This window comes from Leptonychotes weddellii, chromosome 4 (assembly GCF_054177405.1).
Source record: "Leptonychotes weddellii isolate Sample4059 chromosome 4, ASM5417740v2, whole genome shotgun sequence".
Taxonomy (NCBI): Eukaryota; Metazoa; Chordata; class Mammalia; order Carnivora; family Phocidae; genus Leptonychotes; species Leptonychotes weddellii.
In genome coordinates, this window is record NC_138372.1 from 95,132,701 (window position 1) to 95,151,272 (window position 18,572).

General features: G+C 51.6%; 3 protein-coding genes across 5 annotated transcripts; 2 read left to right on the plus strand and 1 right to left on the minus strand.

Annotated features, from left to right (window-relative positions):
• The first annotated feature begins 16 nt into the window (after positions 1-16).
• Positions 17-7,832, plus strand: BNIPL (BCL2 interacting protein like). Of its 3 annotated transcripts, XM_006728346.3 has the most exons (10): positions 20-348; positions 1,109-1,204; positions 1,631-1,695; positions 1,900-2,124; positions 4,354-4,536; positions 4,722-4,824; positions 5,406-5,537; positions 6,353-6,439; positions 6,615-6,713; positions 7,185-7,832. In XM_006728346.3, the coding sequence occupies exons 1-10, from the start codon at positions 305-307 to the stop codon at positions 7,219-7,221; spliced, it is 1,071 nt and encodes a 356-aa protein (XP_006728409.1). In that variant the 5' UTR covers positions 20-304; the 3' UTR covers positions 7,222-7,832. The 3 variants fall into 3 exon arrangements, with proteins under 3 accessions (XP_030896845.1, XP_006728409.1, XP_030896840.1); XM_031040980.2 differs by lacking the exon at positions 1,109-1,204; XM_031040985.2 differs by lacking the exons at positions 6,353-6,439; positions 6,615-6,713 and having other exon boundaries at positions 17-348.
• A 190-nt stretch (positions 7,833-8,022) lies between these two features.
• On the plus strand, positions 8,023-10,427 carry C4H1orf56 (chromosome 4 C1orf56 homolog). Its single transcript, XM_006728347.3, has 2 exons — positions 8,023-9,156; positions 9,945-10,427. The coding sequence occupies exons 1-2, from the start codon at positions 8,131-8,133 to the stop codon at positions 9,963-9,965; spliced, it is 1,047 nt and encodes a 348-aa protein (XP_006728410.1). The 5' UTR covers positions 8,023-8,130; the 3' UTR covers positions 9,966-10,427.
• Positions 10,428-10,519: 92 nt separating this feature from the next.
• CDC42SE1 (CDC42 small effector 1) lies at positions 10,520-18,549 on the minus strand. Its single transcript, XM_006728348.3, has 5 exons — positions 18,392-18,549; positions 14,801-15,114; positions 14,149-14,259; positions 13,343-13,431; positions 10,520-12,826 (listed from the first exon to the last, which is right to left on the minus strand). Exons 2-4 carry the CDS (start codon positions 14,852-14,854, stop codon positions 13,357-13,359), a joined length of 240 nt encoding a protein of 79 aa, XP_006728411.1. The 5' UTR covers positions 14,855-15,114; positions 18,392-18,549; the 3' UTR covers positions 10,520-12,826; positions 13,343-13,356.
• Positions 18,550-18,572: the final 23 nt, after the last annotated feature.

The window sequence follows — 18,572 nt, forward strand, 5'->3', positions numbered from 1 at the left end:
AAACTGCCTTCCTCGACTCCCCCAAGACTAGCCACTTTAGAAAATGTCCTCTCTTCCCTAAAACCCGCCCCCACATAGGCAGGGTTTTTCTTTTGGGCAAACCTGCTGCTTGGGAAGGGAAAGGAAGGGAGGTGGCAAAACCTGTTTGAAGGTGAGGTTACCTCCCTTCCATACTTCCCTCCCCCTTGGAGGCGAGAGCAACAACAGTGAGACAGAGAAAAAGAACACAGAAGTGCTGGGGACCTGGGACAACCAGCTCCCAGAAAGCTGCAAGTGTTTAAGGGAGACAGGAAGACGTGTGAAGATGGGAACCACGCAAGAAGCGGGAGAAAAGACGTTAGACCTTGGGTAAGTAAGATCTGGCTCGCTTGATTGGAAATAAGCAACGAATAGTCTTGAGGGACTTTCCCACCGTCCAGCTCTGACCAGGGCAAATCTTGGCTTCCTGGAAGAGACGTGACTGCAAGAGAATGAATTTGCAGAGAAGGGGTAGGGTGGCTCTAGGTAGGAAATGGGGAACTGGGGGTTTCAGGATAAATCCCTATCGTTTTGTTTTTAAAGGAAGCTTCTCTGTTTTGTGTCAACTGTGCCTGTTGTCTGTTTTCTAACACCCACTCCCCAGAATGGCCCTCTGGAAAGCTGACCTAGAAAGAAATTTAGGTGCAGGTACTCCTTCCCAGCAAATCTGTCTCCCTCCTTACCTTCTTCCCCCACCCCTCCACCTCTGCCATGGTTTTCCCTCACCACTCCCCAGTGTAGTGGAGGAAAGGCAGGCCTGACAAGGTGCCATCTTCCCCAACTCTGCCTGGTGACAGCTGGGCAGGTCTGTCAGGTTCCAGCCAGGTGTAATGTGGACTAGCCCTACCCACTCTGTAGGCGGAGCGACGCCACAGAGGTAGATACGATTAGCTGGACATTGCATCTTCCCTCTGCTCCTAAGCCCCACAGGAGGGTTCATCTGTCTCCAGGAAGTGGTGGATGTGGTAGAAGTATCTGTCCCGGAGACAAGCTCTGACGTCTTTTCCAGTGTCTCCTACATACAGCCCAGTTCCCTTAAGACACTGCCTAGTTGGTCTCACGATCACCCCCTCCCCCTGGGGACTCTTAGGGCCAGGGAGAATGCTGAAGCAGTGGGGCCAGCCGCATCCCTGAGACTTGGGGGACTGGAGCTGAAGGAGGAATGGCAGGACGAAGAATTCCCCAGGTGAGGACTGTGAGGGATGCTCATGAATGGCGGACCGGAAGGATGAATTAGGACTTGAAGGAAGGAGGGGTTCAAAGAAGGCAGAGGGGATAAGATAAAATCATTGCGGGGTGGTTGCTGGGTAGCTCAGTCAGTTAAGCCTCTGACTCTTGGTTTCAGTTGATTCCATGATCTCAGAGTCTTGGAATCAAGCCCCGCCTTGGGCTCTGCACTCAGCAGGGAGTCTGCTTCCCCTCTCCCTCTCCCTCTGTGCCTCCTCCCCCAGTCCCTCAGCCCTGGCTCGTGTACTCTCTCTCTCTCTCTCTCTCTCAAATAAATAAGTCTTAAAAAAAAAGAATTGTGCCTTGGTGAGAGGATTGATAAACTGATACCTGGCTTGATTCGTTTCACCTGCATTTCTGCCCCTTTGTAATCTTTCCCCTCTAGATTTCTTCCTGAAGAAGTGGACCCTTCTGAAGATCCTGACGATCCTGAGAGAGACTCACAGACAGGTAGGCCTCAAGTTCTTGATTCTAGGCCAGTGAAGGGCTGTGCCGCCCTCATCCGTTTGTGGTTCCCCTGCTCTTTCCTCAAATATCCCCTGTGTAAGTTCTTTAGAATTCACCCCATATATCACTACCATATGCAGGAATTCCAGCCTCCCCTGCCAACACACACATAGTTTTCTATTCTTTTCTCCTCTCTCCTGACCCCAGGTACTCCCAGCACTTTAGCTTTGTGTGGCCTACGTCCCATGCGTAAGCGTCTTTCTGCCCCAGAGCTGCGACTGAATCTGACTAAGGGGACTGGAGGCGACGGAACTTCTCCCACGTGCTCCGAACCTTCCTCTCCTGATGGCAGTTCTGACCTGGACGTAGATGAAGTGGAGACCCCATCAGACTCGGAGCAGCTGGACAGTGGGCATGAATTTGAATGGGAAGGTGGGAAAGAGACCTGAGGCCTGAGCCAGTACAAGTGGAAGCTAGAGTTAAAGCTCAGGGTGGATTTAATGGGACGAAAGTCAGAAACAATAAGGTGGGGGCCAAGTGGTAAGGTCAGCAAAATTAATTTCCTCAGAACGGAAAGGTAGAGTCTGTAGATCCAATGTGAGAGTAGTCAGTAGAGGGGTGGGGAGGGTCCTTTGTTTAGGAAGCTTTTATTGAGTGACGGTTACATGCTATTACTGGGCGAGAACAGAGTTCTAAGGGTAAGTAAGATCCGTCCTACCCTCAGGGAGTTCTCTGTTTAATAAGAAATTAACACATATACAAATAAGTGTAGTTGAAGATTATGGTCTACATATGTGTAGGGGACGGTCAGCAGGGATATGGACAAGGTCAGTTCTGCCTGAGAGGCATTAGCAAAGACTTCACAGAAGAGGTGATTCTGAGCTGGTCTTTATCAGGTAGCTGGGGAGGCATTCTAGGTAGAAGAAACAACTTGGGTAGGAACAGGGCATGTTGGACATGTTGGGGAATTCAAAGTATTAAGTATTATGATATTAAGGAAAACTCTGTTTCTTCTCTACTCACGACACTTCCGACACCAAATGTATGGATTTTACCCACACCAACCACTTCTCCACTTTTCCAGACATCAACAGGGCATCCTAGAGTTCACCTGTGGTGCTTGACAGGAGTTAGGACAGACCCCACAGGTTAAGGGCTCACCCACAAAATTGCCCTCGACTTCAGACACAAATCACATGTCCAAGTTGTCACCTGAACTTCTGAATCAGAGTGCTGTGTTAAGTTGGCAGGAGTCAAATCATGGAGGTCCTTGCTTCCACACTGAGGAGTTAAGATTTTATCCTGTAGGCAATGAGAAATCACTGAGTGGTTTTAATCAAGGGAGTAACATGATCAGATTTAATGGATCTAAAGAGGTTGGAAACAACTTAAGGTCCGTCAGTAGAGTATTGATTCTAATATGGTGCATCCATGCAATGGAATACTAAATACTAGGCAAGCTTTTTTTTTTTTTTTTAAGATTTTTTTTTTTTATTTTTATTTATTTGAGAGAGCGAGAATGAGAGAGAGAGAGAGAGAGCATGAGAGGGGGGAGGGTTAGAGGGAGAAGCAGACTCCCTGCTGAGCAGGGAGCCTGATGCGGGACTCGATCCCGGGACTCCAGGATCATGACCTGAGCCGAAGGCAGTCGCTTAACCAACTGAGCCACCCAGGCGCCCCAAGATTTTTATTTTTTAAGTAATCTCTACACCCAACATGGGGCTCAAACTCACAACCCCACCATCAAGGGTCAGTGTCGCACACGCCACCAACTGAGCCAGCCAGGTGCCCCTAGACAACCATTTTTTAAGATGAGGCAGCTGTTTCCATTGCTATGGAAGGATCATGCAGAATTAGTGGGTATAGTATATTGCCATTTGAGTAGGAAAGCTAGGGTAGAAAACAAAGCTTGCTCAAGCTGTGGGGTAGAGTGTGGAATGGAGTAAACAGACTAGAGACAGGGAAACCAGTTAGGTGGCTAGCACTAAGTCCAGGTGAGAAATGCTAAGAACCTGAATCAGGACAGTAGTAGTGGAAAGAATGATAAGAGAATATAATGGAGACATATGGAAGAAGATTTGGGGTCCAGTTGGCTTGAGGGCTGACAGAAGAAAATCTTTGATACCAGTTTTCTCTCTCAGCCAGCTAGATGGATGGAGTCATTCATCCAGAAAGGAAATATGGGAGAGAGGAGGAAGAGAATGAGTTCGAATTACACTTGGGTCTGGTGGCTTGGAGATGACAGAAAGACACAAACTAAAGATGTCCACTCTAAGCATTTAGGGACATGGGTTAGAGGGGCAAATTTGGAATCATCACCTTACCGGTAGTTATTGAAGACATGGGAGCAGATGAGCTCACCCAAGGAAAGGCGTGGAAAGAAAGAATCTAGAAAAAAACTAATACTGGCAAGGGCCATGGACCTACCATAGTGCAGGGTTACCTCAGGGCCAGTGTCTAGTGAAAAAGTGAGGATTGTGAGTCATAGGAAAGAGAAACCAGCAAGGCACTGGATTAATTGGACAAACTAGGGCTAGAGTCCTAGAAAAAAAAACTGAGGAATGAGCGGTTAGAGCAATAACTCTAGGAACCTGGGGAAGGTAGAAGATACTGAAGGCGTGTACCGTGCCTTATCGAGCCTTCCCCATCCCTCTCTTTCAGATGACCTGCCCCGGGCAGAGGGTCTGGGGGCCAGTGAGGCAGCAGAAAGGCTGGGCCGGGGTTGTGTGTGGGATGTGGTTGGAGAAGACGGCCGTCACTGGAGGGTGTTCCGGACAGGACAGCGGGAGCAGCGAGTGGACATGACTGTCATTGAGCTCTACAAGAAAGCCCTCTCTCATGGTGGTAATGGCTCGCATACGTGGAGGGGGAAGAACTGTGACTTCTTGAATCAAATGCCGAAGTGGGAAACTCAGTTCCTGGCTTCAAAATCCTTTCTGTAACTTCCAGAGATCCTCGGAGTCCCTCAGCCTCAACAGATGTACTGTCCTACATAGTTGTGGACTGAATTTTCCCTTTGTCCTCTCCAGGTTACCATGGTGATGGCCTCAACGCTGTTATTGTCTTCACTTCCTGTTACCTACCGAGCAGCAGCATCCCCAACTATACTTATGTCATGGAGCACTTGTTCAGGTGAGGTGGAAGCCCTGAGGGGCTTCATGGGGATGTTAGGGAGGGAAAAGGGGAAAAAAAAACAACCCTGGGGCGCCTGGGTGCCTCAGTCGTTGAGCGTCTGCCTTTGGCTCAGGTCGTGATCCCGGGATCCTGGGATCGAGCCCCACGTCGTCAGGCTCCCTGCTCAGTGGAGATCCTGCTTCTCCTTCTGCCTCTGCCATGCCCCTGCTTGTGTTCCCCCACCCCCGTCAAATAAATAAAATCTTTTTTTTTTTTAAAGATTTTATTTATTTAACAGAGAGACACAGCGAGAGAGGGAACACAAGCAGAGGGAGTGGGAGAGGGAGAAGCAGGCTTCCCGCTGAGCAGGGAGCCCGATGCGGGGCTCGATCCCAGGACCCCGGGATCACGACCTGAGCCGAAGGCAGACGCTTAACGACTGAGCCACCCAGGCGCCCCAAATAAATAAAATCTTAAAAAAAAAGGAAAAAAGAACCCCCTGCACGATCAGCAGCTGACTGCAGAGTCTACAATAATGTCCCTCTCGCTCTCCACAACCCCAAGCGTGTACCTCCCTTGACAGTTGTGTCTCCCCCCAGGTATATGGTGGGAACTCTGGAGCTGCTGGTCGCTGAAAATTATCTGCTTGTTCACTTGAGTGGAGGCACAAGTAGGGCCCAGGTCCCACCTCTGGGCTGGATGCGCCAGTGTTACCACACTCTGGACCGGCGGTGAGCCACGAGGACAGGATGGCTGCAGCTCCCGCTGCGCTTTCTCTTTCCCTGTTTCCATTCTTTCCTCTTCCATTTTAGTCCCTTCTTCTTTTCCTTGTCCCTCTACAACCCTTACCAGGCCTCTCCTGTCTTCTGAACTCTCAGAGTCAGGGAAATCTGGTTTCAGATCTTGCCTCTGTCATTTACCTGCTCTATCATTTACCTTGGGCAAGTCACTTAACCTCCCTGGGACTCAGTTTCCTTCTCTGCAAGATGGCAACGATGATACCTTTGCCAATGGCCATGGTGAAAACCCAATAAATCGGTGTGGCGTGTTGCCGGCCACATAGAAGGTACCCCTTCCTTTCCTCCCCGTCTCGCCATTTAGTTTACCGCCCAGGCCGCCATCGTATGCTGCTCTCCGCCTTCATCCCTGACCTTTATGGCTTTGTTCCCCGCGATGTTCCTTTTCCCTTTTTCTTTCCCCCATCTTCCCTTTGCTCACTTTTCTAGCTCATCCTTTTTTGTTTTTGTCCCGGTCGTGGGGGGCATGGGAAAAGGAGTAGCCAAGAATTTATGTGAGGGTAGGGCACAGGAGGGAGATGGGGCAGAGGGATTCTGGCAAGGGAGTTGCCTAAAAATGAGGAGCGTGAAGGGCTAAACACAATGGGTGGAGCTCAGATTACAGGCCAAGGAGTGGGGACTAGACCCAACTGCCAGAGAAATCTAGAAACTGCAGATGTGAAGGAAGTTAAAGCACAGAACATAGCTCCACCTGATCATCTGGCATGAAGGTGGAAGAAGAATAGAATGATCTCCTTCCTATTCTGCAGGCTCCGGAAAAACCTGCGTGCCCTGGTGGTTGTCCACGCCACCTGGTACGTGAAGGCATTCCTGACACTGCTTCGGCCCTTCATCAGGTACCAGCTCTGAGGCCAAGGACCTCCCTGCCCCCATGTTCCAAATCAAGATTAAGAAGATTTTGCCCCACCCTGGCTCTTTCTAGCCTTAACCATGCTCTGCTTGCCACATTTCCCTTTGTAAGGGTCTCCAGGAACCCTCTTCCCAGTAACTTGGTTTATCCTCTCTTTTCAGTTCCAAGTTCACACGAAAGATCCGTTTTCTGAACAGCCTGGGAGAGCTGGCCCAGCTCATCTCCTTGGATCAGGTTCACATCCCTGAAGCTGTCAGACAGTGAGTCCCGAGCTTAAGGAGGAAAGTTTGGGGTGGGATGTATAAAGCCAGTTCCTGCTTTCTTAATGCCTTGGGGGAGATGAAGAGGAACTAAAAGATAGAGGCCCTGCTTCCACATGCTTCGGTATATCTGGGAAAACTGCACCCACCCAGAGAAGAAATTAAGGCCTGCATCCAACAAGAACAAATGAAAAAAAACTATACATATAAGTGCTGAGGCATCAGAGAATAAACGAATATTCACAGCACAGAACTTAGAGGAGATTGAGATCAGCCATAGAAGTTAGGAAGTCAAGAAGGGCAGTGAAGAGAAAATACCCAGTGGGGAGGTACTAGGGAACAAAGGAGCCTGATGACCACCAGCTCAAGCACCCAATCTTCAGACTCTTCCAATTCTTTGGCTTCTCTCCCAGACCAGTGAGTAAAACCTAGGTCCTGCTCCTGAACCATTTTTTTGTTTTTCTCTCCTAGGCTGGACCGGGATCTCCATGGCTCAGGAGGGACCTAGAGGAAGACAGGAACCAAGGGCCTTAGAACCAAGCAAAGCTTGATCTGCCTATGCCCTAACCCTGAAACATCTGGGCTGTTCCCTAAACCATCTCATCCTCAACCCCAGTACCACTGGACCTTCACGTTTCACTGGGGTGTCATTCCTCTCATGACCCTGCCTTCGAAGCAGGGCTCCAAGGTCCGGAACCTGATCTGCCTGGTGATCATCATTTCAGCTAGAGGGGTGCATGTAGCAGCATCTTGTGCAGGAAAGGGGAAGGCTGTGGGTTTTGGTCCTGCTTCAGCTGCAGAACCTTGGGCAAATAACTGCCTCTCTCTGAGTGTCCTTTTCCTCCCCTGTAAATGAAGGTGCTAAGACCCTTTCCACCTGGGGCATTCTAGCAGTCTGTGAAGCTCGGTGAGAGGTGGAGGGGAGGGCAGGGCTTAACTGACCACGCAGCCTGCTGGGAACCAGGAGTCCGCTCCCTAAATCTTGAAGAACCGCGGTTTCCTTCTTTGTCACAGCTGCTGCCTGTGAGTCTGGGAAGGAGTGCTTTCAAAACTTGTACTTTTGTCCTCTTGAGTCAAATCAGATCTGTAGCGGTTAATAAACTGCGATGCGAGATTTAAGCCCTGCTCCGAGGAAGTGCCCTATTTGCCCGGGCCCCTTACATCACAATGCGTCCGTCGGTTCTGGCACGGAGTTCTGGCCGCAGTGGTTCCTAAGCTGAAAGAGCTCAGCCCCCGGGGCTGCTCCGCGAGGGCCAGGGGGAGGGGCGTGGCGCGCGCGTAGGAGTCCCCCTCCCCCCGCCCTCCGCGGGCCGCGGTTCAAACGACCCGCCAGGTCGAGAGCGGAAGGGAGGGAGAGAAGGTAGGAGTCCCGGCCTCCCTCGCTGGCCTCCCACTCAGCCGCACACCGGCCGGCCCCATGGTCCCCGCCGCCGGCGCGCTGCTCTGGGCCCTGCTGCTGAGTCTGGGGCCCCGGGCGGCGGGGGCCCAAGGCCTGACTTCCACCGAGACGCAGCGGGCCAGTTTCCGCTTCGGGGTCCCCATGTCCCGCCACCCCCCGACCACCCTCCGGACCGGTGGTCCCAGGAGGATGAAGGTAACAATAGAGGATGAGGATGACGTCGGGGCCAGTGCCGACCGCCTGGCCGGCCCGGCTGCTGCGGAGCTCTTGGCCTCCACAGTGGCCACAGGCGTCAGCAAGTCGATTGTGTCGTCGGCCGAGGAGGATGAGTCTTTGGAAGAGGGGGTTGTGATTAACGCCAGAAAGAATAACATCACTGCAGCGTCTCTCAGCAGGAGTTACAACACAGCGAGGGTGCCCAGCTCAAGGTTTAAAGCAAATACCCAGGAGCCTGAGATCAGGATGTCTTCAGACCTGCCGACCAAAAGCTGGCAGTCTACTGGGGACATAATGCACCCTGACAATACCTTGAGCCAGTGGTCAACAGCAGGGTCCACCCCAAACCGGTGGCAACAGCCCTCGTACACAGCGCTACCACCTCCGGAGGATCTGCGGCTGGTGCTGATGCCCTGGGGCCCGTGGCATTGCCACTGCAGGTCGGGCACCATGAGCCGGAGCCGGGCGGGGCAGCTGCAGGGCCTTTCTGGGCGCCTTCGTGTTGGCGCGCTGAGCCAGCTGCGCACAGAGCACCGGCCTTGTACCTACGAGAAGTGCCCCTGCAACCGGCTTCGGGAGGAGTGCCCTCTGGACTCGGATCTCTGCTCTGGCACCCGCTGTACCACTCAGACCGCCCCCACCACCACCACCACCACTCCCATACCCGCCCTCAGCTCGAGAATCAGACCCACCCCCTTCCTCTTCTTTGGCCCCAGCCCCAGCCCCAGCCCCAGCCCCAGTCCAGCCCTTGCTTTCTGGAGACGGGTCAGGATCGGGCTGGAGGATATCTGGAACAGTCTGTCTGCAGTGTTCACAGAGATGCAACCAGTAAGTGTTTGCATGAGGTGTTACTTACCTCGTTTGGTCACTGATGCATAATATACTGGTTACATCGTTAGCCACTGAGTCCACCTATTTCTTGAGCCACTGCTGGTTGGTTAATGGGCAATGTGTATCATTGGTCATGGGAGGATTATTGCCCAAATTGTGAAGATTAGAGATGTATCAACAATGCTTGATGCAGATAATAGATATGGAAGATATTAACAGTTCTCAGTTTATTAATGCAATTTAATAGTAACAGCCAATATTTGAGGTCTTACTATGTGCACTCGACCTGGATCAATCCTCACAATGCTGTGAGGTATAATTATCCCCACTTCACAGGTGAAGGAACAGGGATTTACAAAGCTAGTAAATGACAGTCACAACAGGATTGGTTGACCCTAGTGCTGATGCCCCTAACCACCACTATCCCAAAGAACCCCTGGGATTATTTCCAGCAATTTAAGAATTCTTCAGGAAGGATAGTCCTCTGCTTTACCAAATGAACTACCAAAGGCTCTGACTGGATAAAATATTCTCAATTGACAGGATTTCAGGAACTTTGGGGAGAAGGGAAGGACGATAAAATAGTATACGTGGTCTGCCATTTTGCCAGTTTTTGTCTTTCTCCTTGGGTATCCAATACCGTTCGGTATAAAAAAGAAGCATAAACAGGGGCCAGTGGTGTTGAAGGAATGAGGGCTTCTGGGGAGGGAGATGAAGCAAGGAAGGAAAAATATAGATGTAGTTATAATATTTCCCCTTTTTCTCTATTTTGTTTCCTTACCCAGATAGAGAGAAACCGCAGGTAATGGCCACTTCATCCGCAACAGAAGGTGTCAGCATCTCAACCTTTCCACCCTTTTCGATCCCAGCACCCATTGGATATTTTTAGTACAGAAAAACAAAACTAGAAAAAAAAAATGTTTGGTCTTGTGTCTTTTTACAGAGGTATCTGAGGGTGGAGACCAGAAATCTCTTGAACCTTAAAACTGAACTGTGTAACCAGCAGCATCGGGCCTGATCCCTTCCCTTGCCCCCAGCGTATTTTATACTCTCCCCCCCACCCCAGGATAAAATGTTGATGTTGCTCCTCTTCTTCACTTGCAAAGTTGTTTTTAAATAAGTGATTCTTTAAAGACTTGCAAAATCTCAGAAGAATGCCAAGAGGAGGGAACAGGAAGAACAGGGAGCTGAGCCCTTGAAAGATGGTGGTCTTCTCCTTGCCTCCACAATACTTGGCCTTCTCTCCTTGCAAAGGGTGATGTTGGCACAAAATTCCATGTCAGCTACTTTTTAGCAGTTACCTTCATCAACCATATTTATCCTTTGACCCAAAACATGCCTGTAGTGATTACTCTGTGACTATTTTGCTTAAACATTTTTTATTTGAAAAATGTATTTAAAAGTCCAACACATTTTAATATAAATTATGACTCTCAAACCCATTCCCATCACTTTTAAGTACTGTTCAAGTGATGGTAGCATATACGTTAGAAAAGGTGGCTAAAGGCAAGAGAATACCAAAGACGACTGTGTCCAAAGAAGAGGCATTAGGACAAGGCGGAAGATCGGGGTGACCAGAGTCCATGTGTCCCCCATCCTTCTCCCCTATCCTGTGAACCCTTCAGATTGACTATAGCCCTCAGGTTATTAAGCTACTTTAGGACAAGATGAGCTACTTTCAGAACAACTAGGTAGATTGGAACAGAGTCAATTGGGAATGTATGACCAACCTTAGACCCTGAAAAGTGGCAGGAAATACACTGAAATTGGAACAAAATTAGAAGGTGTCACCATAGGTGGGGCAAACTGGATGGATGGTGGACTCAGCAGAGTGGATCCTAGTTCCCACCTTCCTGACCCCGTCACCATCAAGATGCTTCTTGTTGCTGAGCTAATGAGAGACCCCCATCCTGTCTCAGAGCAGGAGGAGCTCACTGGTCATGTTCTGCCTTCCTAACCACCCTGCAAGGGAGGGGCCAGAAGAAAAAACACCTGAGAAGAAAAACTGCCTAAAGACCCTGCTCCTGCATTATTTTCCCACCTAACGCAGACTCTTCAGCCAGGTGGGGAGTGGGACCTGGTCTTCAGACAAAACTCCCTGAGTCTTATTGGTGTCTGGTTCTAGGACTGGGGCACAGAAATAGAGCTTAAAGTTTGCAGAGGATAAACCTGGGTGTCTGTGGCCCTACTGCTTTTTCTCTCTCCCTTCCCCAATCTCGCCATACTCTGTTCCTGCCTCCACACTGCAGGAACCCCTCCTCCAAACAAGAATGGAGAAGCACAGTATGCATCCATCAGGGACATGAACCCATGCAAGCACAAGCAACACACTGAATAAAGGACTGTTTCAGACATTATGTGCAGCCCTATAGAGCCTACTTTGCAAGAGGGCCTGGTTCATCTATGGCTCAGGCTTAGGATGAATAATGGGATGGGGTAGGGTGGGGAAAACACTTTAAAGAAAAATACCTGGAGTCTAGAGCAGTGGCTCTCATCTGGGGGTGATTTTGCCTCCTAGGAGACACCTGGCAATATCTGGGGGCATTTCTGGTTGTCCTAACTAGGGTGGGCCAGATACACTACTGAACATCCTAAAATGCACAGGACAGTCCCCTATTACAAAGAATTATCCAACCCAAATGTCAGAAGTGCCTACGTTGAGAATCCTTTGCTCTAGAGGTGTCCCTGCTCCCATGCGGTGAGAATCTTAAGATCCCTAAACTCACAGATGATTGTTTTCAACCTACCCTCTCAATCTCAATGGTTAGGAAGTCCACTCTGAGACACACTTCCTAGTTTTGCAGCATTCTGAGTTTCTCTCCAGATCCCTCTTCCTCCTCACCTGGGCCAGCAGGGAGATTGGCAGAGGGCAGGCCAGGTCCCCAAGACTTAAATGGGGTACCATCAGGTTAAGACCCACTTCTTACCTTAGCTCTCATTCAATGGGAAACAATAAGGTTCCTACTGGGGATGGGACTAAAGGTAGAGGTAGTAGAAGGAGGGGGGTAATTAAGAGAACTCATCTTAAGTTACATTTTTAATTAAAAAAGAAAAAGATGTTAGAGAACTCACAGTGCTGCAGAAACAGGGTTAGAGGCCTACTAGACAAAGAGCTGGTAGTGGTAGAGAGATATCGAGGGACCATGAGCTGAAGGTCTGAGATCTAAAGACAAAGAGGAGACTAGGCAGTGGTCACCCTCCCATCCCCTGCTTGACCTCTGTTTCAGTTCATTCCAGGAGGAAAAAGGAGAAGGGCAGGGAGGTAAGGAGCTTCTCAGCAAAGCCGGCTTCAGCTTTGGTAATCTCACCCACCTACCCCATTTAAGGAGTTCCAGGTTAAGAGTTTAAAAACAGATGGCACCTAGACCGTCATTCAGGAGAAGGGAACGCCTTCCAGGTTCCCAGAAAACTCCTATCTCAGATCTGAGTGTCCAGGGCTTCAGCTGAGCTCCTCTGGCCAACCAGTAGTCACTTGGTCAGTCCTGCTGCCTTGAGCCCATCTCCAGGAGGGGCTAGAGCCAGAGGGAAGAGAGGGAGTCCAGCCCCCAAGCCTTCTGAGGTACTAATAGGCAGAGAGGGAAAAGAGGGGCCCTGGGATCACTGGTTCGAGGAGGGGGTAGCATCTCTTCTGGGCTGGACATGGAACAGAGGCTTCAGACAGCAGAACCTGATTAAAAAAGAAATTGAAGAAGGAAGATAAGCCTCAAGGAAAACTGAGGCGTCAGGGAGAAGGCACCACCCAGCGCAGACTCTCAACTATTTCTAGGGTGCTCTTTTCTTGATTTCTGTCTGCACCTCCCTCTCTCTCTGCCCTTCTGCATCCGAAATTCTTTCTATTATTTTATTATTTTTTTTTTAATTCATTTGAGACAGAGAGACAGAGAGAGAGCAGGAGCAGTGGGGAGAGGCAGAGAGAGAGGGAGAAGCAGACTCCCTGCTGAGCAGGGAGCCCGACGTGGGGCTCAATCCCAGGACCTGGAGATCATGACCTGAGCTGAAGGCAGAGGCTCAACCATCTGAGCCACTCAGGTGCCCCTACATCTGAAATTCTTGACTCCCCCATTGTAATTCCTTCGTCCTCCTCTCACCTTCCTTTCTTGCAGAGGATAGGGGTTCTGAGGCAGGGCATCAGGATGTGTTGACGGGGGCTGGAGGTACTGAATGGGTTTCTCTAATCACTCACCATTTCTGTTGGAGCTACAATCCCCTAGAATTGCTCCATGGCCTGTCTCGGTTTCCCTTGGATCTCATCTGCTCCTGAACTGCACCTGTCTGTGAAAAAGCATATGTGAGACCCTCGTCCTAAGTCTGGATATTGCACAGTAAGTGATCGCCCCTGTGCCCTCCATGGAAGAGGCTGACCCCATCTCCCTGGCAATAAAGTCAGTCTGAAAAGGTGAAAACCAACAGCCATTCTTCCAAGGGAAGTCTCAATGTATCCCTTCATACTGACTCTCCTGAGGGTGAGATAAAATGGGTCTCTGACTAATAAGACCTCTCACAAAGGACTCTCATATTTATCTGAGTTTCACAATTGGTGAAAAGCCTCCTTCACTATCTCCAGGCCCATTTCCCTTATTTTGAGAGCAGAAAAGAGTATTTGACATCATTTAGGTCAGGGGCGCTCAGCTCAGCCTTTTTCCTGCCTCAACACACCCAGCCACGATATGACTTACTATAGCACTGGAATAGCAGTTCTTCATTAACAGGGTTTTGGTTGTTGGAGAAAGCCCTCCAAATAAGTCTTGAGTCATATATATCCCCCATCCTGATAAAGAACAATATGCTAATTGTAAAAATGAGGGAACCTAGGCCAGAGACCTGAAATGCCAGGTCTCAGGTTTATGCAGCTGGTGACCAGGACTAGAATCCTAGTTCCAGGATTACTTCCCCACCAAGTATTTACCATGTCCCCAGCTTACACTTCAAAAAAAGGGGAAAGGTTCTAGGTCACAATCCCATATCAATCTCTCCCCATTCTCTTGTTACCATGGCAAGTCCATCTCCGGCCCCCATCTCCCCAGAGCCAATGTGAGTCAGGTGGACAAAATTCATTGGTTCCCCAATCATGGTCCGGTCAATTCGTCTCCTCTTCTTTTTCTGCTTAGAGAAGACAGGGGAGTTAGGTCTGAAAGTGGAAGAAGGGAATAGAGTCTTGAAAACCACTAGGGGAAGAGCTAACGGCCCAATGGGCAAAGGTATGTGGCATTACAACAGGGAAGTCACTAGGGTCTGAAAGGCAAGTCTGGAACAACATAAACACAGAAAGGACACAGGGAGGGTGGTGAGGGCAGGGGCCTGCAGAGTGAATACTAGACAAAGAAAGGACATATCCAAGTCACCTCTGGCTGATGAGGAAACAATGGGGAAAAGTGACCGGCATTAAGCGCCACCTACAACCCCTGCCCAGCTCAGAATGGACAGAAACAGGAAGTGATAGCTAGGACGATTCACTTCCTCCGTCACCCAGTCCCCCTGGATTCCACATACACACCTGCCTGGCCAGAGAGACTATCCTGACGGAGAGGGAAGCAAGCAGCTTGCTTTCTAGGCACCAGATCGTGGGTGGTGTGTCTGCCACACAGGCCCCGGTAACTGACTTCTGTGAGTGCCGGGGTGGGGGTTGGGCCTGGGGACTCACCGGCTGGGGTTTCTCTACCACGCAGCAACCCAGTTTGTGCCAAAATTCACTCATGTTCCCTGATGGTTCCAGTTTCACTCCTCTGCCTGAGGCCCCAGAGGGCTCTTGCTCTGGTGCCTTGACTGCCCACTCCTCAGTCCCCTCAGGTGTAATGGCCGCCTGGGTCTGCTCAGCTGCACAGGTCTGGGGACAGCAGAGTCCAAGGTACCCTTGGCTGGGCGGGGAGGGTCAGCGTCTCGGACCCTGAGGGGCTAGCAGGGCCGGTGAGGGTGCGCAGGCGGGCACGAGGTTATGTCTTCCTCAGACGCAGAACTCTGGTTGAGCAGAAAGTAAAGACAGAAGGAAGTTAGTGCGAAATCCCACTCTACCACCGCTCCCTCCTTGAGAAGCCTCCTGATGAGCCCAGGTCTTCTCGTTCTCCCTCAAAGTCCTGAGTCCTGCACCCAACACTAACCCCTCCAAGCATAAGGACCTCACAGTTTGACTCCCAGAGAAAGGAAAAGATCCAGAAGCGCACAAGGGGTAGAGGAGCAGTAGCTGCTGGAACCAAGGGAGAGGAAGGGGACAGAAGCATTTAGGGTGAGGATGGGAGGGGCCGAAGGATGGTGGCAAAAATGAGCAAGCCCCACCTCCCATCTCCCTGGGTTTAGGGCAGAGAGGGAGGGGCAGTTCAGTGACTCTGAAGAGGAAATGGTGGTTTTTCGTTCTCACAAACAGGGCCTCCGCCCTTGTCCCTCCCTTTTTCCTTACCTTACCCTGAACATCTAGATTTTTTTTTTTAAAGATTTTATTTATTTATTTGAGAGAGAGAATGAGATAGAGAGAGAGAGCATGAGAAGGGGGAGGGTCAGAGGGAGAAGCAGACTCCCCGCCGAGCAGGGAGCCCAATGCGGGACTCGATCCCGGGACTCCAGGATCATGACCTGAGCCGAAGGCAGTGGCTTAACCAACTGAGCCACCCAGGCACCCAGAACATCTAGATTTTCTTTAAGACAGAGACCTGTCTGCTCAGGTTGCAAGTGACTAACTGCAGCAGGTTGGACCTCAAGTAAGACTTTTCCTACAGGGAGGAATTTCTTCCCTCTCTATTCCCTGCCCTTGCTCCTCCTCATTTCCCTCAGCTGAGATCCAACCTCTCTCAGAAGCTTTGAGAGCCTTCCTGAAGGCTGTCTCCAGTCTGTTTATCTGTGTCCCATGTGTGCACTCCCGTGGCATGGCCGCATCTGTGCGTGTACCAGGTGCCATACGTTCCCCGAGGAATCCTTCTCCGGCCTCCCCACCCTCCTCACATGTCCCATCGTGCCACTCTGCTCTGCCTCACACCCCGTAGGGCCCAGGCCTCCCCACCTGCCTCCTCCCATCATGCTGGGACCTGTTCTCTCCTCCCTCCTCACCACTTCCATTCCCAAGCTTCATCAGCCAACCAGACACAAGGAACTCTGCAACAGCGTTAGTGTCCAAGGAAGAACTTCCTCCCCTTTTCCTCCCTGCCAGCCAGGGTAGGGCCCATCTGGGTTTCCTCTGTGCTCACTGCACGTCCCCAGTCCTATGATACAGGCAACCTCAAAGACGCCAAACAGGGCCGTTTCACGACTATTACACTCTAGCATGAACTGGAATCTCTCTCCCTTCCGGGCCTGGAGCCCCGATGCTCTGGCACTCTAAACTGATCTAAGAACTGAAAGGATTTTTTTTTTTTTTTAATAGCCCTGGGATGAGGTCACAGGCACACTGAGATACAGCTTGAAGGGGAGAGAAGGACCCAGGAGCCTGGGCTTTTGCTTACTTCCCCTCCCACCACTGGAGGGGAGGAGTAATGGGACAGGGCGGAAGTCAGAACACAGCTGTCCAGAGAGGGGAGCTGTGGTCAGTGGGGAAGTCAGTCAGTCACACGGTTTGTCGCAATGGTGGTGGTGGCGACTGGTAAGGGTTACAGGCGGGGGAATGAAGAAAACAATGAAGAATCAGAGGAAACCCCCAACACCACCAGACAGACTGTACAGAGCGTGGACTCTCCCCCAACACCCCTTCTGAACAAAGCTGAGTGGACAGAAGTGGAGGGTGGGAGGGGAGAGGAGAGAAGAGGGGAGAAGAGAGGGAGGGAAAGGGGCAGTGGAGGGAACAAGGACGTTTCTGTTCCCTTTCCAGGGACCTGGCCAGAGCTGGGTGGAGGGAAAGCGTATGTGGGACTTGGCACGAAAGGGCCAATGATGATGAGAAGTGACCAGGAAATTCCATTCCCTAGGACATAGAACATAAGGGTCTCTGAAACTTGGCAGTGGGGTCAAGAGTGTGGAGAAGACTGGGCAGGGTGAATGTGGCAGTGGGGTGGGGGTGGGGGGCCAGGGCCAGAAAAGGAAGTAAGAGCAACCGGCTGCCACTCTCCTTCTTTAAAATATCTAGAGAAGAGTGGGCTGAGGAAAAATGAAGTCCTGGGCTGCTTAGCCCAGGAGGAAGAGGCATCCAAATTCATTGTCCACTATTTTAGTGTGCCGTGCCCCCAGCCCTCCACCCCCAGCGGAGGGGAAGGGGCTGGGAAAACGGCAGGAGGAATCAGCATTAGACTGTGTAAGGCCATATCCTGACAGACAAGTAGCACTGAGAACTGGGCCAGAGTCCCAGATAGGAAGGGTGAAACATGGAGCTAGGAGACACCAAGGTCACACTGGGGCTTAGGAGCTTCCAAACTATAGTGAGTGAGCAGGAGGAGGGATGGCAGAAAGGTTCCAGAGAGGATGTACAGAGGTAGTTCCCGGGTCCTGTCCTAGCCTGAAACCGGTTTTCCCGGTCCCGCTGCCTTCAGCCCCAAGGCCTCCAACCCGCTGCCCGACAAGCCTTCACAAGAAGCAGCTGGAGAAAGAGAAAGAGAAAGAGAAAGAGAATTGAGAGAATAGAGTGGGCAATTCTGGCTCCAAGCCCGGGGCTGCAGCTGGTTCCTTGTGGAGACCTCCAGACATGGAGGGCTGCTGAGGGGCAGCAGAGACGTAGGGGGACACGCACTTTCCAGTCAAGTGACAGGCATCTGACCCAGTACCAACTGTGTTCTTCCCCCAGGAAAGGTCTTGTGGGGGCTTACGAGGAAACAGGGCTAGGCCCTAAGCTCCCTCCCCAGTGGATTCAGTCCCAGAGACTCCATGCCTGCCCGCTCCCCAACTCTACCCAGAAATCCTCTGCTCCTCCCAACCCTGAACTAGGACTGGGATCGCCCTGGGAATCTTTCGGACTCTGTCACTGTCTTCCGCGACTGCTTCGGGCTCAGACTTAGCCCTTCCAGGGCCCCGCTGTGCTACACTCAGTCCCGCACACGCCACCACCGAGGTTAGTGAGTCTCCAGAAGAACTTCTCCCCCTCTCGCCTCCCCCCGCCCCGGCCCCCCAGGCCCTTTCTGCCCTCTACTCTACGGCGGCCTCGGCCTGCGCGCCACACGAGCGGCGGAGCGGATGGAGACTGTTACTCAGGGAGCGCACCCCTTCTCCCACCGACCCAGCATCTCGGCAGCCCTGGCCTCCCTCCACCCCCCAGCATCCGGTGCGTCTCCGCCCGGCAGGGCAGGCGGGGCGCGCGGGCCGGGGACCCACGCGGCGGTCTCACCTGCCGTGCTCCGGCATCGAGGCGTACGGCTGCAGCGGGTGCGGCTGCGGCTGCGCGGGGGGGCTCCCGCTCCGGGCCCGCCAGTGTGGCCTTCCCGGGCTGGCTCCGCGGCGCGGCGCGGCAGGGGAGCCGAGGGCGGGCCGGCAGAGGTGGGGCTGGCTTAGGGCGGAAACGGCGGCGA

Bases quoted from the DNA above. Each gene is read 5' to 3' on its own strand.
- BNIPL (XM_006728346.3), top strand. From the start codon at position 305: ATGGGAACCACGCAAGAAGCGGGAGAAAAGACGTTAGACCTTGG. The intron at 1,696-1,899 runs GTAGGCCTCAAG...TCCTGACCCCAG, and splicing joins TGAGAGAGACTCACAGACAG to GTACTCCCAGCACTTTAGCT. The intron at 6,714-7,184 runs GTGAGTCCCGAG...TTTCTCTCCTAG, and splicing joins ATCCCTGAAGCTGTCAGACA to GCTGGACCGGGATCTCCATG.
- C4H1orf56 (XM_006728347.3), top strand. From the start codon at position 8,131: ATGGTCCCCGCCGCCGGCGCGCTGCTCTGGGCCCTGCTGCTGAGTCTG. The intron at 9,157-9,944 runs GTAAGTGTTTGC...TTCCTTACCCAG, and splicing joins TGTTCACAGAGATGCAACCA to ATAGAGAGAAACCGCAGGTA.
- CDC42SE1 (XM_006728348.3), bottom strand. From the start codon at position 14,854: ATGAGTGAATTTTGGCACAAACTGGGTTGCTGCGTGGTAGAGAAACCC. The intron at 14,260-14,800 runs GTGAGTCCCCAG...TTCTCTAAGCAG, and splicing joins TGGTAGAGAAACCCCAGCCG to AAAAAGAAGAGGAGACGAAT. The intron at 13,432-14,148 runs GTAACAAGAGAA...GCTTTTTCACAG, and splicing joins CCGGAGATGGACTTGCCATG to ACAGGTGCAGTTCAGGAGCA.